Here is a 21,294-nt window from a genome sequence, read left to right on the forward strand (position 1 = left end):
TTGGTGAATTGTCATTTTAGTCTACTAAGCTTGAAGTTTATTATTTTAGTCTGTTAATCTTAGGTAGGTTAATGTAATACCATTTGACCAATTCTTAGAGAATAAAACAATTATAAACAAAATCCAACCAAAAAAAAATTAACGTACAATCAAGAATATAAAAAAGAATAATTATATTCTTAAGTTAAAAAAGTAATTAAATATTTGTCAAATTTTGCAAATAATATTATAACAGGTTCATACTCTAATTTTTTTAGAAGAATATTATAAATTATATTAATCTTATAAACTTACATGTTTCCTTTTTCTAATGACACATAAATAATTGAAACTTATTCCTCAACTATTATAATACTTAATAAGTTACATAAAGTATTCATAAAAATAATTTTTTATCAAATATTTCAAAATAAACTTATAGTATACAGCTGTGTCACACAAGTTAATAAAATTGATTGGAGAGGGTTCAAAACTTCGGGGCTTTTACATCTCAGGAAAAATGGGTATTTGTCCCTAATTTACAAACTATGCAACAAAATGCTCATATTTAGAAATTATTTAGCAAAATGCCTCTATTTTTTAAACTCGATTTTAATAAAATCGAGTTACAGATATAACTCAACATTAGCAATGTCGAGTTTTATAAATATTTTGCCACTTAAATTTTCAAAAAAATTTAAATGGAACTCGATTTTGAAGATATCAAGTTTTCCGCAGAACTCAATTTTTTTAAAATCGAGTTTAAAAAACAGAGGCATTTTACTAAATAATTTTAAAACATATATATTTTGCTATATAATTTTCAAATTAGGGACAAATGAGAGGCATTTTACTAAATAATTTTAAAACATATATATTTTACTATATAATTTTCAAATTAGGGACAAATATCATTTGTCCCTAGATCTCTTCCTCTGTTTTCTTTTCCAGAGGATGATATAATGAGATTTGTAGTATTTACTGCTTAGACACATCCAGAGTAATTGAATTGACTTCTTTCAATATGATCATGGTTTGGGTCCCACAAAACAATCCATGCAAATGGGCTCATATGTTTTGGGTCTACTGTTGACTAAGGAATGAAGAAACAGACAAGCACAGAAAGCATGGTCCGGCACTACTACATGCGGGTAAGATTTTCCTTTTTAATGGACAGTAAAAAATTTCTTCCGTAGTGACTTTTGAGAAAAAATAAGTAAGTATATATATATATATATAAGGGTTGTGTTAACATTTCCCTATATATAGAGTCACAAATAAAGGGTACATGCATGAGCTAGGATGCACAAACATGAACACAAGTACAAGTACGGGTACGAGTACAGGTACGATACAACGACATGAGCAATTTTTGAAAAAATATATCATAACGATACGGCTGATTGGACACTATTACGAGACACAAGTACAATACATATATAACACAGGTATGTCACTCCAAATGAAGTATCCGTGCATCTTAGTGCGTGAGTAATCATGTCTATGAAGCAAATTAAGCAATGCCATAACAAAAAATTCATTTCCTGCTAAATATATAGAAAAGAAAAATAATATTGTGAAATCATTATAGTTACAATATCGAGTCACCTCTAACAACAATGAATTTCACAGCTGTTAATGTGACAGTTTAATCCATGATTAGTGTGTAGTAAAAGTAATGTCAGTAATGATTCTCATAAAAAATTAATGTTGCATTAATCATCACAGTATACTATCTCAACTAGTTATGAAATTTGTTGTCTAGGTATTGTTGCACCTCTAATCAATCAAACCCAATGGGACCAAATTATGGTTGCCATATCGCGCATGGCATAACGCTATAACTATGTTCCTTACATTGATCTCCCAAACATTAATAAACAATACAAGGTTGCATGATCAACCTTCATTACTACTAAAACCTCACGCGGTGTAAAACGTTGCCACAAAAGAGGACTAGTTCTGTACTTAAGGTGGCGCACTTGAGGTTTTGTAGTACACAGTCTCTTTCTATATAAAGCAGGCTACCTTTTTTTGTCAGTACAGCAAACACAAGTAGTTGTAATTCTTTCTGTTCTCTTCCTCTGTATCAAGTGCATATATACTTTGTAGTTAGCAAAATGGCCACTCCCATTATCTTATTTGAGCTCCTACTAGCATTGTCTATATCGTTTGCTTTAGCAACTGATCATAGTCCTCTTCAGGATTTCTGTGTAGCTGATGCAAAAAGCCAAGGTATGACAATCCTTTGTGCTATGGTTGAGTTTCCTTATTCATCACCATGGCCAGAAATTAAAATTAATAACATATTTATATGCTCCCTATGATTTTGACATATTATTTATGTCCCCTAGAAAGAAAACTAATTTACTTTTCATTTACTTAGATTCCTCCCATTAAAAAATTTCTAGATCCATTCCTGTAGGAAAGCTTTCCAATTAAATTTTTTTTTTTTTTGATAGCAAGTGAATTTTTTTTCTGTTAGCCATTGTATGATGAATTTAAATTGTTAGTTTCGAAATATAGTTTCACCATGTTATGGTTCTTTTTTTTTTTATTTAGGAAAATGCTTTATTTACTATAAAAGGTCTACAAACTAACATGATAATAAATGCGATTGCTAACAAAGAATAAATAAATATCTAATTTACTTTTATTTGATTGATAATACATATGTTTTGTAAGGTTTATGCAATAAAATTTGCAATACCCACAATATTACTTGTGTTTCTCAGAGGATCACTAGTTTACCAATCTTAATCATTCATATAACATGCTATTTTGATAGCCTTATCTACTTGGTCTAGTTGATCATCATCACTTCCATGGTGATCATTCCCAGTTACGAAATTCCATACCATTATTGCTATTATGAGTTTGTCATTCATGATTACATTCCATGGCAGTGTTAATCAATGGTCTGGCCTGCAAGGATCCCAAGCTGGCTGAAGCCAATGATTTCTTCTTTAGTGGACTTCACTTGGAGGGTAACACATCAAATGCTGTAGGGTCTATGGTGACCCCAGTTACTGTATCACAAATGCCAGGACTTAACACTCTAGGCATCTCAATGGTCCGTATAGACTATGCACCATGGGGCATCAACCCTCCCCACACACATCCTCGTGCCTCTGAAATCTTAACAGTCTTGGAAGGACACCTTGAAGTTGGATTTGTCACGTCTAACCCGGAAAACCGCCACATCACAAAGGTGCTAAAGAAGGGTGATGTGTTTGTATTCCCCATTGGTCTCATACACTACCAAAGAAATGTGAATTCTAAAAATGCAACAGCCATTGCAGCTCTAAGTAGCCAAAATCCTGGAGTCATTACAATTGCAAATTCTGTGTTTGGGTGTGCGCCAGATATTCCTAGTGACATTCTTGTGAGGGCTTTACAAGTGGACAAGAATTTTGTCACTCGTCTGCAGTCCAATTTCTAAACAAGCCGATTGTTTGTAGTAATGTGCACATCTGCTTGTATATTTACTTTTACAAAATTTAGTCAATTTGATTTGGTATTTATTATTATGTTCTTTAGTCACAAATGATTCTGACATGCATTCGTTTCTGTTGATAAGTAGCTTGAATTAAAAATGTTGCACCGAGTGAAAAATTGGCTAGAGAGAGAGAAAGGAATGAGAAAAATTGAGTGAATATGGAATGAAGAAACAGAGATTGAGAGAGGAGGAAAAGAATCACATATGCAGATGCAAATCTACCGGTGATACTAGTAGTGTAATCTTTGAGGATGAAAAAGAAGAGGTAGGGAAACATGAGAAAGGATCTCCTCTAATTGGATCCTCCAATTCCCTCCTATTTTCAAAACTATGTCTTATATCTAATTAAAAATGGGAGGGAATTGAAGGATTCAGTGGAAGGAGAATGTCTTAAGGGAATTAGAGGACCTACCCTGATTTAGTACAATCTATTGGTCTATCACTAATGAATTTGTAACTCGTTTAAGCAAATGTAAAATTGTATATGCTTTAAAAAGAATAACAATTCTGAAATGTCTCAAGTTTATATATTTCAATTTAAATAGATAAAAAATTGGTCCCAACATGGCTTTGTCACTATACTGCACTTTAATCCTTAACGTTCTTATCAATGCTTATATCGTGTTGCAATGTGCTCACATGTGATTATCAACATGACAGCTAGCCTGCCTTTTATTGCTCTTGGCCTGAGTGTCCCCAAACCGATTCTTGATCAAAAAATATAAGGACAAAGTTTGGCTTCAAACCAGTTTGGAGCTACTTTTTTCAACCAATATACATGACGATTTATAGGATTATCCATGTATATTTTTTAAACAAGGTACACAATTTATTAAAAAAGTCATGCAACTAAAACTACACATGAATGGTTTCTACAATCTCCATATAATAGGTTAGAGAAAGACAACTTCAAATTGGTTTGAAAACAAACTTTTTTCCAAAATGGAAACGGCACGTTAAGAAAGAAAACGAAGATCCCATAACCATCCAGACCTTACATCCTTTGGGGTGAGTTTGATATTCTCTTGGGTTTGGTTTAATTTTAAGTTCAATAGAACTCTTAATCCTTGAATATATCAACATCACAAAAAATTAAATAAAAACACAAAAATACCTGAAGTATTACAATTTTTTCTTACAAACAAAGAGAAAAAGAAAAAAAAATGGAATGATAAGAGATAAAGTGAGAATTAAAAATGCTAAGATGAGAGTAATAAAGTAAGAGGATTGAAAGATAGTGAAGAACCGAAAGAAAAACAGATGACATTTGCTACAAATGCGAGCTGAGTAGCTAAGAAAAGCAGAAATATTGCAACTGCAAAGCTAAAAAGAACATAACTGTCACTACTGCCAAGGAAAACTCATACTACAATATTTTTCTTGAGTCCTCTTTTCAAGGAAAAATAAAATTAAAGATTATTTTTATGTAATAGGCTGAAAAAGTTACAAATTTGAATGATTATTTTTCTTTTTGAATAGGTTTTTGTTAAATAATTTGTTCACTCGTTGTCATTTGTTTTGTTCAGGTTATTTTTGTTGTTATTTGGGCTATTTGTTGTTGTTATTTAAGAGGGTTTTTTTTTAAAGGAGTTAAGGATTATGTTTAAAGGGTTTGAAATATTTTTGGAGTAATACTACGTCTACAATATTTTAAAAACAAATCTTACACAATAATTTGTTAGTAGTGGGTTAAAAAATGATGTTAATATTGAGCTCAAATTAGAATTAGTAACCAATTTATGGTATTATTGTAAAAATATTGTAAATATAACATTACTTTTATTTTTATTGAACCTAAATTCTTGTAATTCTTAAGTTAGGGTGTTCAATATTTTCATTAGGGTGGTCAAAATAGATTATTTAGTGTGTATATATATATATATATATAGTGGCAAGCCACCCTTGGAGCCGCCGGTGTTTAGTTGCCTAGCCAATGGGCATGTGTTATTTTAGGTGGTAGTGAACTAGTGGGCTAAGGAACTGCTTGTTTCGTTCGTCCATTTTCAGCCCATAAAAGAACCGTGTGTCATCCGTTTGGGCTATACCCAGAGAAGTTGGGCCAAAAAATATCAGCACTCAAAAACTGTTTGTTTAGTCTATCCATTATTAATTTAAGGGTAATTCCCGCGGCTTGAAGTCATTATTTTAAAGTTGAAAATATGACTTAAAATTGAGATTTTAGTTGTTTGCATACACATTGTGTACAACAATCACTGCCCTTAAATTAATACGAATACAACATAGAGGTGGCCCCACTTATGCTTTAGGGGTTCAAACGATAACTCTGGCTTGAATATATATATATATATACATATAAAAGTATAATATAATTGAATGATTAGGAAATGTATAAGGTTTGTTACATACGTATGTATTGTTATCGTGTTGTAACAACTTATTGTTATAAAGTTAGTCATTCAAGAAAAAAATTGTTAAGTTAATGATGTTCAATGATTTTATTCGTTAAGTAGACACTTTGTGGGCCATGTCTTTGTGGCAACTTTGGTGAGTTGCTGCTCTTGCCGCAGTTGCAAGGGATTATCTTGGCGTCCCCGTCAAAATGTGGGCCAAAATCACGAAGATTTCCTCACCTCTGTTGGCAGAAGCCGAAGCTTTACTCTGGTCTGTGCAGCTTGCAATTATAGAAAGATGGAACCATGTTATTGTTGAAGCCTGAAGGTGATGCAAAGACTTGCTTCGATGCCGTGAACTCCCCTGATCTCCCACCTCCTTGGACCATCCAACCTCTATTGATAATGTTCTTACACTTCGGTCTAGCCTTCAGTCTTGCTCTTTTGTTTGGATTAAACGTGATTGTAACAGTGTTGCCCATGGTGTTGCCAAATTAGCTCTAAGTTATTTGTCTTCTTTTTTCTTTTATAAGGACAATCTTCCCCCCCGCCTTGTCGGCTCTGTGTAAGGAAGATTATCCTCTTTGTTCCTCATTTTTCTACTAATGAATTGCAGCTTATCAAAGGAAAAGAAAAAAGTAAGCTTGGTCCCATATCACAAGCTTCACAGTCCCAAACTATACACGAGCAAAATGAGCACCTCCAAAATATTGTCTTAGACGCCAAAAATCCTTAACGGCTTCACTCTAATACTAGATTGTTGAGTTAGTCACTTAATTATTGAACAAAATACGTAGCACAAAAAAATCTTTTATCTTCCCATCAAAAAAAAAAAAATCTTTTATCTGTACGCTAAGAAGTACAATACTTTGACCAATGAAAAGCCTAGTGTGGCTCCCACCGTATGACACAAATTCTAGACTCAAATGACACCACACGGCAAAACTTCTTACAATCCCAACACACTAACTTTTACAGGAGACACACCAACTCTCTTGACAGCTAGGTACTCTTTACACCTAGGTACCGACTACTGACACTAGGACCCTTACTTTGCTTAACTTTTCACTCTACACACTTTGGTGCTTATGACACACAAACTGAGAAGTGATAACCACCCCCACACACACATATATGTGTGTATATATATATATATATAGAGGTGGTTAAAGTCGGTTAACTCACCGACTTTGAATTTTCCTGCACATTCTTTTATTGTCTTTCACGAACAGTTAAAAATAACTTCCTTTCACCGACAAGTCAAGAGTATGTAGCTGCGATTAAATTATGCATGCGGTAAGCTCTAGAGAATTTCGGAGAGGAAGAGGTTAAGAGAAACTTTAAAAATTTCTAGAGGCAAGAGAGTTGGTGTTGATTTCTAACAGAGCTTGTGTTATGTAATTCAGCAGAACTCTTGTGCCTTGTCAGTTGTCACTTTTATACTGTGTAATTTCCCTGCCAATGGCCAATAACTTCGTCTAGTTCATCATTTGGGCTGGGACTTAAAACCTCAGAGAAGTTAGGTAAAACACACTCAGCTCGTAAATGATCCATCCAAGCAGCTTCGATAGCGGTGATTAATGGAATTCATTGTATACTGTAACAAGAAAGTACGATCATTTCACCGGCCATCTAACATATTAAACATCATCAATGATAAATTCATCCTTTTTTTTTTATATATATAAGAGATAATTTTAATCTATTGAGTCCACTTCTAATAATTGTTTTATATCATTTAACCAAGACATAAATTAGTTTTTTGTATAAGTGAAGATCAAATTTCAAATCATTTATTCGATAATAAGAAATTTTACCAATTAAAGTAACTGAAACTCATGTAAATGTACATTTTTGCTTTGTTGAACATGTTCTCTTTTTTGTTGATTATTTCAAATCAATTATTTGATACATTCTTCAAACTGAAAATAAAAATAAAAAACTTTTTAGTGAAGAGAAGCATTAATGTACCGTCCTTGTAACTTGGACTTGGTGGCATATATCACAGCCGGCCCTCAAATGATTTTTTGGAACATTGGATAACTTGATTTAGTTGCCTTCCTTGCAGGCACACTGCTGTACTACCGATTGAAGACTCTTTCTTTCTTTGATTTTCTTTTTTATTGTCTTTACATTATACTCTCACAGCCTCCACCTTATATATAGGAAGCTACAAACATAAGTCTTTCACAACTAAAATCTCAATTTTTTTCATCTCCATATAGAGTATAGGACGCCTTCTTCCACCGATTTAAAGCTTCCTATACATAGAATTTGCAGATGGCCTCACACATTCTCTTGTCCGGACTTCTAGCTTTGTTTTTCACTGCTGCATTGGCATCAGATCCAAGCCCTCTCCAAGATTTCTGTGTCGCAGATACAAACAGTCAAGGTGAAAAATGAGATTAAACATGTATAATTTTACTGAAAATTTCACCCTATATAGGTTTAATGTTAAAACCATAACTAGTAGCTGCTTTGCCAGTCGGTAAATATTTTCACATGCCTTTGTCACATACTCTTACACACAATATCCACAATTGCACGTGTAATGTATACATTTTAAATCGCAGTAAAGTTGATGTGTACATATGATGTTGTGAAATATGTTGTGTGAGAACTTACTCTTTTTTTATTTGCAATATTATACTTGGTGGCAGTGCTCCTGAATGGTTTGGTTTATGATTGTTCACACTTTTTTTTTTCACATACTTGTAAACACAGTACCCATAAACAATTAAATGTGGAAATGGGATGTGTACAGACCATGTGTGAAATAAGTTGTATGAGAAAATCATTAACCTTTTTTTAGTACCCATTATATGTTATACATTGTGGCTTACTCAAATGGCTTACATGTTTCTTATTTGCAATATTATGCTTGGTGGCAGTGCTCATGAATGGTTTGGCTTGCAAGGATCCTAAAATGGTTGATGCCAACGACTTTTCAAGTAGTGGACTTCATATAGCAGGCAATACATCAAACTCCGTAGGGTCAAATGTGACCCCAATGACCGCTGCACAAATACCAGGACTCAACTCTCTTGGCATTTCTCTTGTTCGAATTGACTATGCACCAGGGGGTATTAACCCTCCCCACACTCACCCTCGTGCCACCGAAATCTTAACTGTCTTGGAAGGTAGCCTTGAAGTTGGGTTTGTCACATCTACTCCTCTGAACCGCCTTATCACAAAGGTGCTACAAAAGGGTGATGTGTTTGTATTCCCAATTGGTCTCATTCACTATCAAAGAAATTTTGGTAATGGAAGGGCCATTGCCATTGCTGCTCTTAGCAGTCAAAACCCTGGTGTTATCACAGTTGCCAATACAGTGTTTGGGTCCAAGCCTCACATTCCTAGTGACATTTTAGTGAAGGCCTTCCAAGTGGATAACAATGTTATCAACTATATCAAGTCTAAGTTCTAGACAAGCTATGGTTATTCCATTAATTATGACAAAGAGCCTACTGCTCTTACCGTTTTCTGTATAAGTGTGTCAATTTGTGTCATAGCCGGCCTCATTGGAATTTTGTGTGCATTGTTGTGCTGTTCTTTTACATTTGTAATTTTATTATTATGATTCGTTTTGTTTCTTTAATAAAATGCAGTTTTTTATATACTTTCCTTTGTCCCTCTTTAATTCCATTTACAATCTTATACTTTAAATTAAGAACCACATTCAACAGCCATCTATTTTTTTTCTCATTTTAATATATTTTTTAAGAATTTACTTTAATTTCACACCACAGGAATCAATCACCAAATCGAAAAGCAATGTTAATAATAAAAATAGTATAAAAATCTTTTCTTTTCTTTTCTTTTTTTTTTTTGCAAAAGCACAATCTGGTAGTGAAGTGGGTAATCAATGGGGAACCACTTAAAGGAAAATCACTCCGAAGAATCCAACCATTAGAAAAACGGCTATAGAAAGAAACATTTACAATAGTCTGCTTATAAAACCTTGGAAACTAAACAATTCATATATCCTCAACAAATTCCCCACTTGACTTCCTATCAGAGCGACCCCATAACTTTGGATGTCTTCTACACGATTGATCCTCATCTACAACAAGTCTGAGCTCCTTAAAATTTTTCAATTAATGAACTTACAAGTAGAGGTTTGAGGTTTTCTTTATGGTTCGGATGAACAATACTTACAAATTAAGTTTCATCTCGCAGTTAAGTTCATGAGGATTTGACTCTGCTCTTATATGGCTCTCTCTCTCTCTCAAAAGGGTTGGTTTATATACATATAAAAAATAAATAAAGGTTAAACAAGAGGCACAACAAGATTGTTTACCGCTTATGCAATTTTAGCTCAAGCAATTGTCAAGCAAATTAAGGTCTCTCAAACACTATTTAAGTTTCACAAGTCAAGTAAGGTCTTGTGAAATTTATGTCTGAAATTCACTTCAGCAAAAATGAATTCGCTCGACTAAGTCTTCTATATCTTGAATTCTTCAATATGCTTCTTGACTCAACTTAAAACAAACCAAAATTGCATAAATTGCAGCCCTTCTAACACTGTTCTGACACAAGAATTCAGTCAGTAATCTAAGAATCTCCCCCTTTTGGTAATTCTATTCTATGACCAAATATCACAAAACAACGAGTCAATGGAAAACCGAGTAGCCCTATGAATCATAGACAAAAACTTGTACTTTCTATTATATGAGGTAAGAAACAGCCCTTCCTAAATATGAACAAACAAATTAAACGCATAGAGAATATGCATGGAAAAAAAAGGACTAACCTACAATAAATTTTAAATTCGTAGTATTGTATTCAAAATACATCAAATTAAGCAAATTCGGATCTAGACGCAATACTACTCCCCTTTTAAAAACAAAATGACAAAATATATGAAGCCTTTAAGCTCTCAAGCAAACAAATTTACGACTCCCCCTCAGTATTGATCCTCTGCTTTTTCTCCCCTGTTAAAAAAATTCATTCTGAATTTTTTTATTTTTTTTGGGAAAAACTTTCTAAAAAGAAAATATCCTTGAAGGCAATGAGAGTTTACAATGAAGAATAATATTATTATTTCTTTCATTATATGCATAGTAAACCCCATGTGACCCATGTAGATACGTATGGAGACACATCCAGTCATAATTATTTACAGAAAAAATTTAGCTCCAAACTAGTTTAAAGTTTTCTTTCAACCTATTATGTGACAATTTATAAGCTATAAATATATTTTATTTAAAAAAGTCATATGACTCATAAATATTCATGTGACTAAGTTACACATGAATCATCTTTTCAATCATAACATAATGGATTGGAAGAAGATAGTTCCAAACTAATTTAAAACTAAACTTTTTCAATTATTTACAACTATTCATATTATTTTTCACATAATGAGTTGGAAAAGATAGCACCAAACCATTTTAAAGCCAAACTTGTCCTATAGAAATTCACATATGCAAATTAATTTCATTACAATGATTTTTTTTCCCTTTTGATTTTTGTTAACAAAATGAGATTAAATTCTATAAGGATCCGATGTAAAAAAAAAAAAAAATTAATCTATCCCATAACATTGTGGCACTTTGAGTTTTCAAGAAATAAAAATAGGGATTAATAGTTTTATACACACAAGATTAATCTTAGTCCCTATTAAACCCTATTCAACCCCAATATGAATAAAAATCCTAAAATGCCATAGGAGACTGAAAAAACTGCTAAAGTTGTCGAGAACACCACAATTAATCCGTCGGTTAGTTGTTTGGACTTTGGAGTCTAAATCTAGAATTTTCAATTAGGGATATTAAAGTGGAAAATCCAAATGTCACAATGACGCACAAATAAATTAAAGACAATGCATAGGAACCATATTTTATTAGAGATCAAATTCTATAAATATCATTTACATTATTTAAAATAATAATAATAATAATAATAAAAACAACAACAACAACATGTACAACAATAATTCACAATTTAATCGAATTTATTTTAAAAAATATTTTTGGGGAAATGTAAAGAAAGTAGGATCAATTGAATTCACATGTCATCTTTAATTAACATATCAAACTTCATACATTCACCTCATTATTATTTTTATTTTTATTTTTTTACCGTTTTTTTCATTTTCGTTGATGATTTCCAAAACCCATTATTTTATATAATATCAATACACTAATTCTTAAACAAATTTTTTTAATTAAGTACCATCCTTCAAACTTGGACTTGGTAACATATATCTACCATCCATGCAGGACAAATATGACAGCCGGCCCTCAAATGGCTATTGGAACATTATATATCATAAACTTTATCTCTTCTTGCAGGCACAGTACTGCAATACTGCCGATTCATGCACTATCATGTAGACTCTTTCTTTCTTTGATTTTCATTTTTATCGTGTTTTTGCACTATACTCTCTTAGCCCACACCTTATATATAGGAAGCTACATACATAAGTCTTTCACAACTAAAATCTCAGTTACTCTTCTTCCAAAGATTAAAAGGTTCCTATACATATATAGAATTTGCATATGGCGTCCTCCATTCTCTTGTCTGGAATTCTAGCATTGTTTTTCACTGCTGCGTTGGCATCGGATCCTAGCCCTCTCCAAGATTTCTGTGTCGCTGACACAAACAGTCAAGGTACAAAATGAGCCTCAAACATGTATACTATAACTGAAATTTTCACCCTGTAGGCTTAATGTTAAAACCATAACTATATGCTGCTTTTCCAGTCAGTAAATATTTGTTCACATACTCGCATACATAATATCCACAATTGCACATGCAATATACACATTTTAAAATGCTTAGACATGGAAAGGAGATGTGAAAAGACCATGTGAAATAATTAAGCTGTGAGAGAAAATCATTAACTTTTTCTAGTAGCATATATATTGTGACTTACTCGAATGGCTTACATGTTTCTTATTTGCAATATTATGCTTGGTGGCAGTGCTCCTGAATGGTTTGGCTTGCAAGGATCCTAAGATGGTTGATGCCAATGACTTTTCAAGCAGTGGACTTCAAATAGCAGGCAACACATCAAACCCCGCAGGGTCAAAGGTGACCCCAATGACCGCTGCACAAATCCCAGGACTCAACTCTCTTGGTATTTCTCTTGTCCGTATTGACAATGCACCATGGGGTATTAACCCTCCCCACACTCACTCTCGTGCTACCGAAATCTCAACTGTCTTGGAAGGTAGCCTTGAAGTTGGGTTTGTCACATCTAATCCTCAGAACCGCCTAATCACAAAGGTGCAACAGAAGGGTGATGTGTTTGTATTCCCAATTGGTCTCATGCACTATCAAAGAAATTTTGGTAATGGAAGTGCTGTTGCCATTGCTGGTCTAAGCAGTCAAAACCCTGGTGTTGTCACAATTGCCAATGCAGTGTTTGGGTCCAAGCCTCACATTTCGAGTGAAATTTTAGTGAAGGCCTTCCAACTGGATAACAATGTTATCAACTATATCCAGTCTAAGTTCTAGACAAGCCATGATTATTCCATTAATTATGACAAAGAGCCTACTTCTCTTCCCGTTTTCTGTATGAGTGTGTCAATTTGTATCGTAGTCTCATTGGAAGTTTGTGTGTATTGTTTTGATGTTCTGTTACATTTGTAATTTTATTATTATGATGCTTTTTGTTTCTTTATGATTTTCTTTAATAAAATGCACTTTTTATATACTTTCATTTGTCCTCTTTCATTCCATTTAGAATCTTATACTTCAAATTAAGAACCACATTCAGCAGCCTTATGTTTTTTTTCTCATTTTAATATACTTTTAAGAAATCACTTTATTTTCACACGACAGTAATCAATAACCAAATCTAAAAGCAATGTTAATAAAAATAGTATTTTTAAAAAAAATAAGCACAATCTGGTAATTAATGAAGTGGGAAATCAATGGAGAATCACTTAAAAGGAAAATCTCCCCGAAGAATCCAACCGATAGAAAAACAGCTATAGAAGAAACATTTGCAATAACCTACTTACAAAACCTTTGAAACTTGACTATTCATATATCCTCAACAAAGTCCCCACCTGACTTCCTATCAGAGCGACCCCATAACTTTGGATTTCTTGTACACGATTGATCCTCATCTACAACAAGTCATCCAGAGCTCCTTAAAATTTTTCTATCAATGAACTTACAAGTATAGGTTTGAGGTTTTCTTTGTGGTTTGGATGAACAATGTTAAGCAGTGGTTATCTTGTATATAGTAGAGTTGTATTTGTATTTTGTATTTTGTACATAAAGAGTTAGACTACAAAAGCATATTGTAGCTTAGAGTGTATAACGGTTTGTCGTTTACCCTGTACAGGTTAGTGAATTAGTTAGTTTGTTCAGATTCTAAGCCACGTGTCTTTGTTGTATTGGCTAGATCATTAGTTGGTTAGTTTTTGTTATTTTTCCCGACTCTATTCTCATTATATAAGGGACAGAGCATGATAATTATATACATACGAAACCATTCACAAGTTTCATAGTGTTCACTCTCTCTCTGTGTGATTTTCTTTCCTCCATTGTTGAACCTTCGAGCTTGTATGTGATTTCAACATGGTATCGGAGCTTAACTAGTTCAAAGATTTGCTCAAGTCTGGCATTCTCTGATTTTCCTAGTTCAATTTCGTTTTTGATTCAATGGTGCTTCTTCTTCAAATCAACTAGAAATTTTCTTACTTGTATTTCTGTTGATTCTGGCACTAAGTTCATCACTTTCTAGATCTTGATTTTTTTAGCATATTGAAACCTTGATTTCCTTCTTCATAATTGGAAATTGAAATTCTCGATCTTAGGGTTACAATTCCCAATTTGTAGCTTTCTTCTTCATAATTGGAAATTGAAATTCTCAACCTTAGGGTTTCATTCCCAATCTGTAACTTTCTGTTGTGATTTCATCAAGATTGTAGATTGTATCTTGATTTGGTCTAGTTTTACATCATATCACAGCATTCAGTTCTTGTTCTTTGAAGAATTTTCTAGAAAGTCAATTCTTGATTTTCGTTTTGTTCATTCTTGTTTGGGACTCTGAATCTTCATCATTTTCTTGCTAAAATTGCACTAAGTATGACTGAAAGTACTTCTAGTGCTACTGCCCCTACTATCCGGCCTTGGGAAAATACCTCTAGTCCCTATTTCTTATCCAATGGTGCTAATCTTGGTCTTTCAATGGTTTTTCAACCTCTCACGGAGGAGAATTACAGTACTTGGAGTGGGGCAATCCTTATTTCTTTGGATGCCGAGACCAAACTAGGATTCATTGATGGTTCCATCCTTAAACCTCAATCTATTAATCATCCCTATTGCACAGCTTGGTGTAAATGCAATAACACAATCTTGGCTTGGTTGTTTAATTTTGTTTCCAAGGATTTAGAACCAAGTATAGCCTATATCAAGACTGCCAAAGATGTGTGGCTTGACTTGCAATACGAATATGGGGAAAGGTAATGGACCTAGAATCTTTGAGTTGAGAAAGGAGATTAGTTCTTTGACTCAAGAGGATTTAACCATCAATGCATACTACACCAAATTTAAGGGACTTTGGGATGAATTTTCCAATTATAGGACATGTACCTATGGTCATCAAGTAGAGGATTGTACTTTGTCTTTCTTGATGGGGTTGAATGAGACTTATGCAGCTGTTAGAAGGCAGATTCTTCTTATGGATCTTGTGCCTCCCTTGAGAAAAGTATTTTCTCTTTTGCTTCAAGATGAGAAGCAACGAAAGGTGGGTGCTGGGAAGAAAGCCTTGGTTGATGAAGCAGCAACATTGGCAGCTCTAGGAGCTAAGCCTAGTAATGCCAAGAATTACACTAAGTCCAAAACTGGAAGACCACAATGCACTCATTGTGGAGTCATGGGACATGTAGTTGACAAATGCTACAAACTACATGGCTATCCTCTTGGGTATAAGTTCAAAAAAAAAGGTCAATCCTTTGCAAACAATGTCATTACTGCTGAAGATAATGAAAGTGAACCTGTCACACTCACTAAGGCTGAATATCAACAATTGGTTGGATTGTTGAACTCTTAATGTCACTTTGGTACTCAAACTCCACCAGAGGCATGTTTGGACAATACTCATCAAGTTGCTACCATCATTACTCAGCCTTCAATGGATGTTCAAGCTCAAGAGCTATCAAGTATCTGGTTTTCTCCCTCTCTTGAGAATTTTTTTTCTCTTTAAGTGTTAATACTTCACATATTAGCTCCAATAATTGGATTCTTGACAGTGGAGCAACTGACCATATGGTGCATTCCATTCATTTCTTTACTTCTATTACTTCTTTTATTATATTTCTGTTAGGCTTCCTAATGGTGACATGGTTAAGGTGACTCATATTGGAACTATTCAAGTTTCAACAACCTTAACTTTAGACCATGTGCTTTGTATTCCTAGTTTTTCTTTCAACCTCATTTCTATAAGCAAACTGACCCAAAATCCTTCTTGCTACCGTATTTTTCTTTCCCATTATTGTTTTCTCTAGGAATTACAGCATTGGAAGATGATTGGGTTGGTTAAGAGGCAAGGAGGTCTTTATACCTTACAGTGTACTGGTTCTGTCACCTTACCATCTTTTGTTTCAGAGGTTTTATCCAAATTGTCATCTTTTCTTTGTAATAAGAGTGTCAATACTTGTAATCTTGACTCTTCCAATAATGATATTACTTCAAATAATGTTGTTAGATTGTGGCATTATAGATTGGGTCATCCTTCTTCACAAAGATTAGCTTTGTTGAATGCTATTGTACCTAAATTGAATTCTTGTAATAACATCAAGTCTTTTGATTGCTATGTCTATGCTTTAGCTAAGCAACACAAATTACCTTTTCCTATTTCTACAAGTGTTTCTTTATCTTGTTTTGATTTGGTACATGCTAATATTTGGGAACCTTATTCTACCCCTTCATTGAATGGCTCAAGATATTTCCTTACTTTGGTTGATGATCATAGTAGATGTACTTGGGTTTATTTGATGAAGAATAAGTCTGATGCTTCTTCCTTAGTTTAGTCTTTTTTTCACATGATCCCTAATCAATTCAAGGTTTCCATCAAAGTACTTAGGATTGACAATGGACCTGAGTTTGCTCTTTATACCTTTTATGCTTCAAAAGTTATCTTACATCAACTGTCGTATGTTGAAACACCACAACAAAATGTTGTTTTTGAAAGGAAACATTAGCATTTGTTGAATGTTGATAGAGCCTTAAGATTCCATGCCAATTTACCTTTGAAATTCTGGGGGGATTGTGTCCTTACAGCCACTTACCTTATCAACAGACTTCCTAGTCCACTTCTAGGTAATCTCACTCCCTATCAAACACTTTTAGGTCATCCTCCTTCTTATCATCATCTTAGATCTTTTGGTTGCTTATGTTATGCCTCTACTTTAACTAGGAACAAATCCAAGTTTGATCCTAGGGCAAAGGCATGCATTTTTCTTGGTTATCCTTTTGGCACCAAAGGGTATAAGCTGTATGATTTGTCCACTAAATCAGTTTTCCTTTCTAGAGATGTCATCTTTAAAGAATCTGTCTTCCCCTTTAAGCATTGGTTGTCTAAGCCTGTTCCTTTTCCTTCTTCCACTTCTCATTCTATGTTTCCATGTCAGCCTTCAATTCCAGAGTCCATTCCTCCTGTTTCTACAGAATTTTCTCTTCCTTTCAGTCCTATTGACACAACTGTGCCCCCTGATGAGTTTCCAGATCTTGTTCATCCTGATTTGGAACCTTCTCCACTTGTCATTGATCCTCCACCTGTTCCTTCTGTTGTTGCTGCTCCCTTGCCTAATATGCCAATTGTTAGGAGGTCTACTAGGTCCCATAAACCTCCTACATACCTTCATGATTATCACTGCAATCTTGCTTCTGTTCATGTCTTGGCCTTAACTTCACTTATGCCTTCCCATGATTCCAGTTTTTCTGACAGTCTAGGTATACTTTATCTTCTTTCTTCTACTCTCTCATATGCTAAACTATCTACTACCCATAGAGCTTTTTCTGTTGCCTTGACTGTCGCCAAAGAACCTACCTCATATGCTCAAGCTTTGACTGATCCCTTGTGGCAAGCTGCCATAAAGGCTGAGATTGATGCTTTCCAAGCTAATCACACTTAGGTTATAACCAAACTTCCTCCTGCTATGGTGCCTATTGGATGCAAGTGGGTGTACAAGATTAAGCTAAAGGCAGATGGGTCTATTGAAAGATACAAGGCCAGACTAGTTGCTAAAGGCTTCACATAGACTGAGGGTATTGATTTCTATGAAACCTTCTCTCCTGTGGTGAAATTTGTGACTGTTAGAACTTTATTGGCTGTTGCTGCTATGTATGGTTAGCATCTTTCTCAATTGGATGTCAATATTGCTTTCTTGCATGGGGATTTGGATGAGGAAGTGTATATGGTTCCTCCTCTTGGATTTGGCAGTAAATGGGAGGTGTGTAAGCTCACAAAATCTCTTTATGGCTTGAAGCAAGCAAGCAGGCAATGGTTTGCCAAGCTATCTTCCACTCTTATTGATCATGGTTTTCTTCAATCTAAATCAGACTATTCTGTATTCACCAAGATCAGCAAAGGTTCAATTATCATTTTTCTAGTATATGTGGATGACATCTTAATTGCTAGCAATAATGTGGAGGCAGTAAATACTTTCAAACTTTTCCTAGACAAAAAGTTTAAACCCAAGGACCTTGGTACCTTGAAGTATTTCATAGGTCTTGAGGTTGCTAGGACTGAGAAGGGTACCAACTTGTGCCAAAGGAAAATCACTCTAGAGTTGCTCTCTGATACAGGTTTACTAGCAAGTAAACCTGCTAATGTGCCTATGGAACAATCAGCTAAGTTTAGTAGTTCAATGGGAGAAAATCAGATCCATCCTTGTACAGAAGACTAATAGGTAAGCTGCTTTATTTGACTCTCACCAGGCCAGATATATGTTACTCAGTGCATAAGCTGAGTCAGTTCATAAGTTCCCCTAATGCTCCACATCTACAAGCAACCTATAAAGTCCTCAACTACCTAAAGAAGACACCAGGGCAAGGTTTATATCAAAGCCTACTGTGATATTTTCTGTGCAGCATGTCCAGATACCAGAAGGTCAATATCAGGGTTTTGTGTCTTCCTTGGTGATTCTTTAATACCCTGGAAGTGTAAAAAATAACAAGTAGTGTCAAGATTTTTAGCAAAGTTAGAATATCAAGCAATGGCTACAGTGACAAGTGAGATTGTTTGGTTGTTAGCTTTGCTTAAAACCTTTGGTTTAGAACACAATCAGGTAGCCTCTTTGTACTGTGATAGCAAGGCAGCTCTGTACATTGCTGCAAATCCAGTATTTCATGAAAGAACAAAACACATAGAGGTTGATTGTCATTTTATCCGAGACAAAATTCAAGATGGTGTGATTAAAACCTTTCATGTTCCTACTAGACACCAAATAGCTGATTTCTTCACAAAAGCACTTGGATATAAACAATTCTATTTCCTTCTATCCAAGATGAACTTAATAAACATATATAGTTCATCTTAGGGGGAGTGTTAAGCAGTGGTTATCTTGTATATAGTAGAGTTGTATTTGTATCTTGTATTTTGTACATAAAGAGTTAGACTACAAAGGCATACTGTAGCTTAGAGTGTATAACGATCTGTTGTTTACACTGTATAGGTTAGTGAATTGGTTAGTTTGTTAAGATTCTAAGCCACATATCTTTGTTGTATTGGCTGATCATTAGTTGGTTAGTTCTGTTATTTTTCCTGCCTCTAGTCTCATTATATAAGTGACAGAGCATGATAATTATATACATACAAAACCATTCACAAGCTTCATAGTGTTCACTCTCTCTCTGTGATTTCCTTTCCTCCATTGTTAAACCTTCAAGCTTGTATGTGATTTCAACAAACAATACTTACAAATTAAGTTTCATCTCGAAGTTAAAGTTCATGGGGATTTGAGTCTAAGATATGCTCTTATCTGGCTCTCTCTCACTCTCAAAAGGGTTGGTTATATATATAAAAATAAATAAATAAAGGTTAAACAAGAGGCACAACAAGACTGTTTACCGCTCACGCAATTTTAGCTCAAGCAATTGTCAAGCAAATTAAGGTCTCTCAAACACTCTATTTAAGTTTCTTTCAAACAAGGTCAAGTAAGGTCATGTGAAATTTATGTCTGACATTCACTCAAGCAAAAATGAATTCGCTCGACCGAGTCTTCTATATCTTGAATTCTTCAATATGCTTCTTGACTCGACTTAAAACAAACCAAAATTGCAAAAATTGCAGCCCTTCTAACACTTTCCTTTGACACAAGAATTCAGCTCAGTCAGTAATCTAAGAATCTCCCCTTTTTGTAATTCTATTCTATGAACAAATATCACAAAACAACGAGTCAATGGAAAACAGAGTAGCCCTATAAATCATAGACAAAAAATTGTACTTTCTATTATATGAGGCAAGAAACAGCCCTTCCTAAACATGAACAAACAAATTAAACGCATAGAGAATATATATGCATGGAAAAAAATGGACTAATCTACAATAAATTTTAAATACGTAGGATTGTATTCAAAATACATCAAATTAAGCAAATTCAGATCAAGTCTTAATACTACTCCCCATTTAAAAACAAAATGAAGTGGAAAATCAATGGAGAACCTCTTCAAATGAGGGGGGGGGGGGGGGGGGGGAAAGTTTGCAACTAGATTTCTTCTACACCAACTTTCATCACAAACGATCCTCATTTGCAACAACCTAGACTTCTAGTACTCCAAAGAGCTCTTTAGAAGTTTTCAACCAATGATCTTATTGCAAGAGGTTTGTAAATTTCTTTTTCGGTTTGGATGAACAACAGCTATAATGTTTTAATATTACAATTAAAGCTCAAGGTTTGACTCTCTCTCTCTCTCTCTCTCTAAAAATTCATAGTTTATATATATAAATAGGTTAAACTAGAGGAAAAACAAATAGGTCTACTATTCACGCAATTTTCACTAGTATGAATGTCAAGCAAAGGTCTAGCAAACATTCTGTTAAAGTTTAAGTCAAACGAAGTTCAAGCAAGGTCTTGTAAAATATATGTCTAACATTCACTTGAGAAATAATAATTTCACTTGATTGTGTCTTTTGAAACTTAAACTCTTCAACTTGCTTCTTGACTCAACTTATATAGACCGAAATTGAATAAATTACAATCCTTACAACACTTTTTTTTTTGTATAAGAATTTAGTCAAGAATATCTCCCTTGACAATTCTGTGGCAAAATCAGGGAAGTCAATAATGTACCAGTACTAGCCATACTGGAAAAATATATTGTATTGACCATTAAACATGTACCAACACTCCTCCACAATGTATTGAAAAAATTACCGGACTATACCAGTCTGTTCCGGTTGTATTGGGTATATTTTGAGCGTTTCAGCTAGTATTGGCATTTTGGCTGGTACAATAAAAAAATTTAATTTTTTTATATTAAAAAAACATGTTACTTAGG

The 21,294-nt window shown here is 34.1% G+C and overlaps 4 protein-coding genes across 4 annotated transcripts; all 4 read left to right on the forward strand.

Moving 5' to 3' along the window:
* Nucleotides 1-2,013: 2,013 nt before the first annotated feature.
* On the forward strand, nucleotides 2,014-3,509 carry LOC142637053 (putative germin-like protein 2-1). The gene is made up of 2 exons (XM_075811341.1): nucleotides 2,014-2,214; nucleotides 2,886-3,509. The coding sequence occupies exons 1-2, from the start codon at nucleotides 2,100-2,102 to the stop codon at nucleotides 3,419-3,421; spliced, it is 651 nt and encodes a 216-aa protein (XP_075667456.1). The 5' UTR covers nucleotides 2,014-2,099; the 3' UTR covers nucleotides 3,422-3,509.
* Nucleotides 3,510-7,865: 4,356 nt separating this feature from the next.
* On the forward strand, nucleotides 7,866-9,448 carry LOC142634250 (putative germin-like protein 2-1). The gene is made up of 2 exons (XM_075808547.1): nucleotides 7,866-8,221; nucleotides 8,721-9,448. The coding sequence occupies exons 1-2, from the start codon at nucleotides 8,110-8,112 to the stop codon at nucleotides 9,254-9,256; spliced, it is 648 nt and encodes a 215-aa protein (XP_075664662.1). The 5' UTR covers nucleotides 7,866-8,109; the 3' UTR covers nucleotides 9,257-9,448.
* A 2,884-nt stretch (nucleotides 9,449-12,332) lies between these two features.
* On the forward strand, nucleotides 12,333-13,293 carry LOC142634251 (putative germin-like protein 2-1). The gene is made up of 2 exons (XM_075808548.1): nucleotides 12,333-12,444; nucleotides 12,758-13,293. The coding sequence occupies exons 1-2, from the start codon at nucleotides 12,333-12,335 to the stop codon at nucleotides 13,291-13,293; spliced, it is 648 nt and encodes a 215-aa protein (XP_075664663.1).
* Nucleotides 13,294-15,244: 1,951 nt separating this feature from the next.
* Nucleotides 15,245-17,927, forward strand: LOC142635544 (uncharacterized). The gene is made up of 5 exons (XM_075809682.1): nucleotides 15,245-15,717; nucleotides 16,118-16,193; nucleotides 16,299-16,682; nucleotides 16,857-16,945; nucleotides 17,210-17,927. Exons 1-5 carry the CDS (start codon nucleotides 15,245-15,247, stop codon nucleotides 17,925-17,927), a joined length of 1,740 nt encoding a protein of 579 aa, XP_075665797.1.
* The last annotated feature ends 3,367 nt before the right edge of the window (nucleotides 17,928-21,294 follow it).

This window comes from Castanea sativa, chromosome 5 (assembly GCF_040712315.1).
Source record: "Castanea sativa cultivar Marrone di Chiusa Pesio chromosome 5, ASM4071231v1".
In the NCBI taxonomy this organism is placed as follows: domain Eukaryota; kingdom Viridiplantae; phylum Streptophyta; class Magnoliopsida; order Fagales; family Fagaceae; genus Castanea; species Castanea sativa.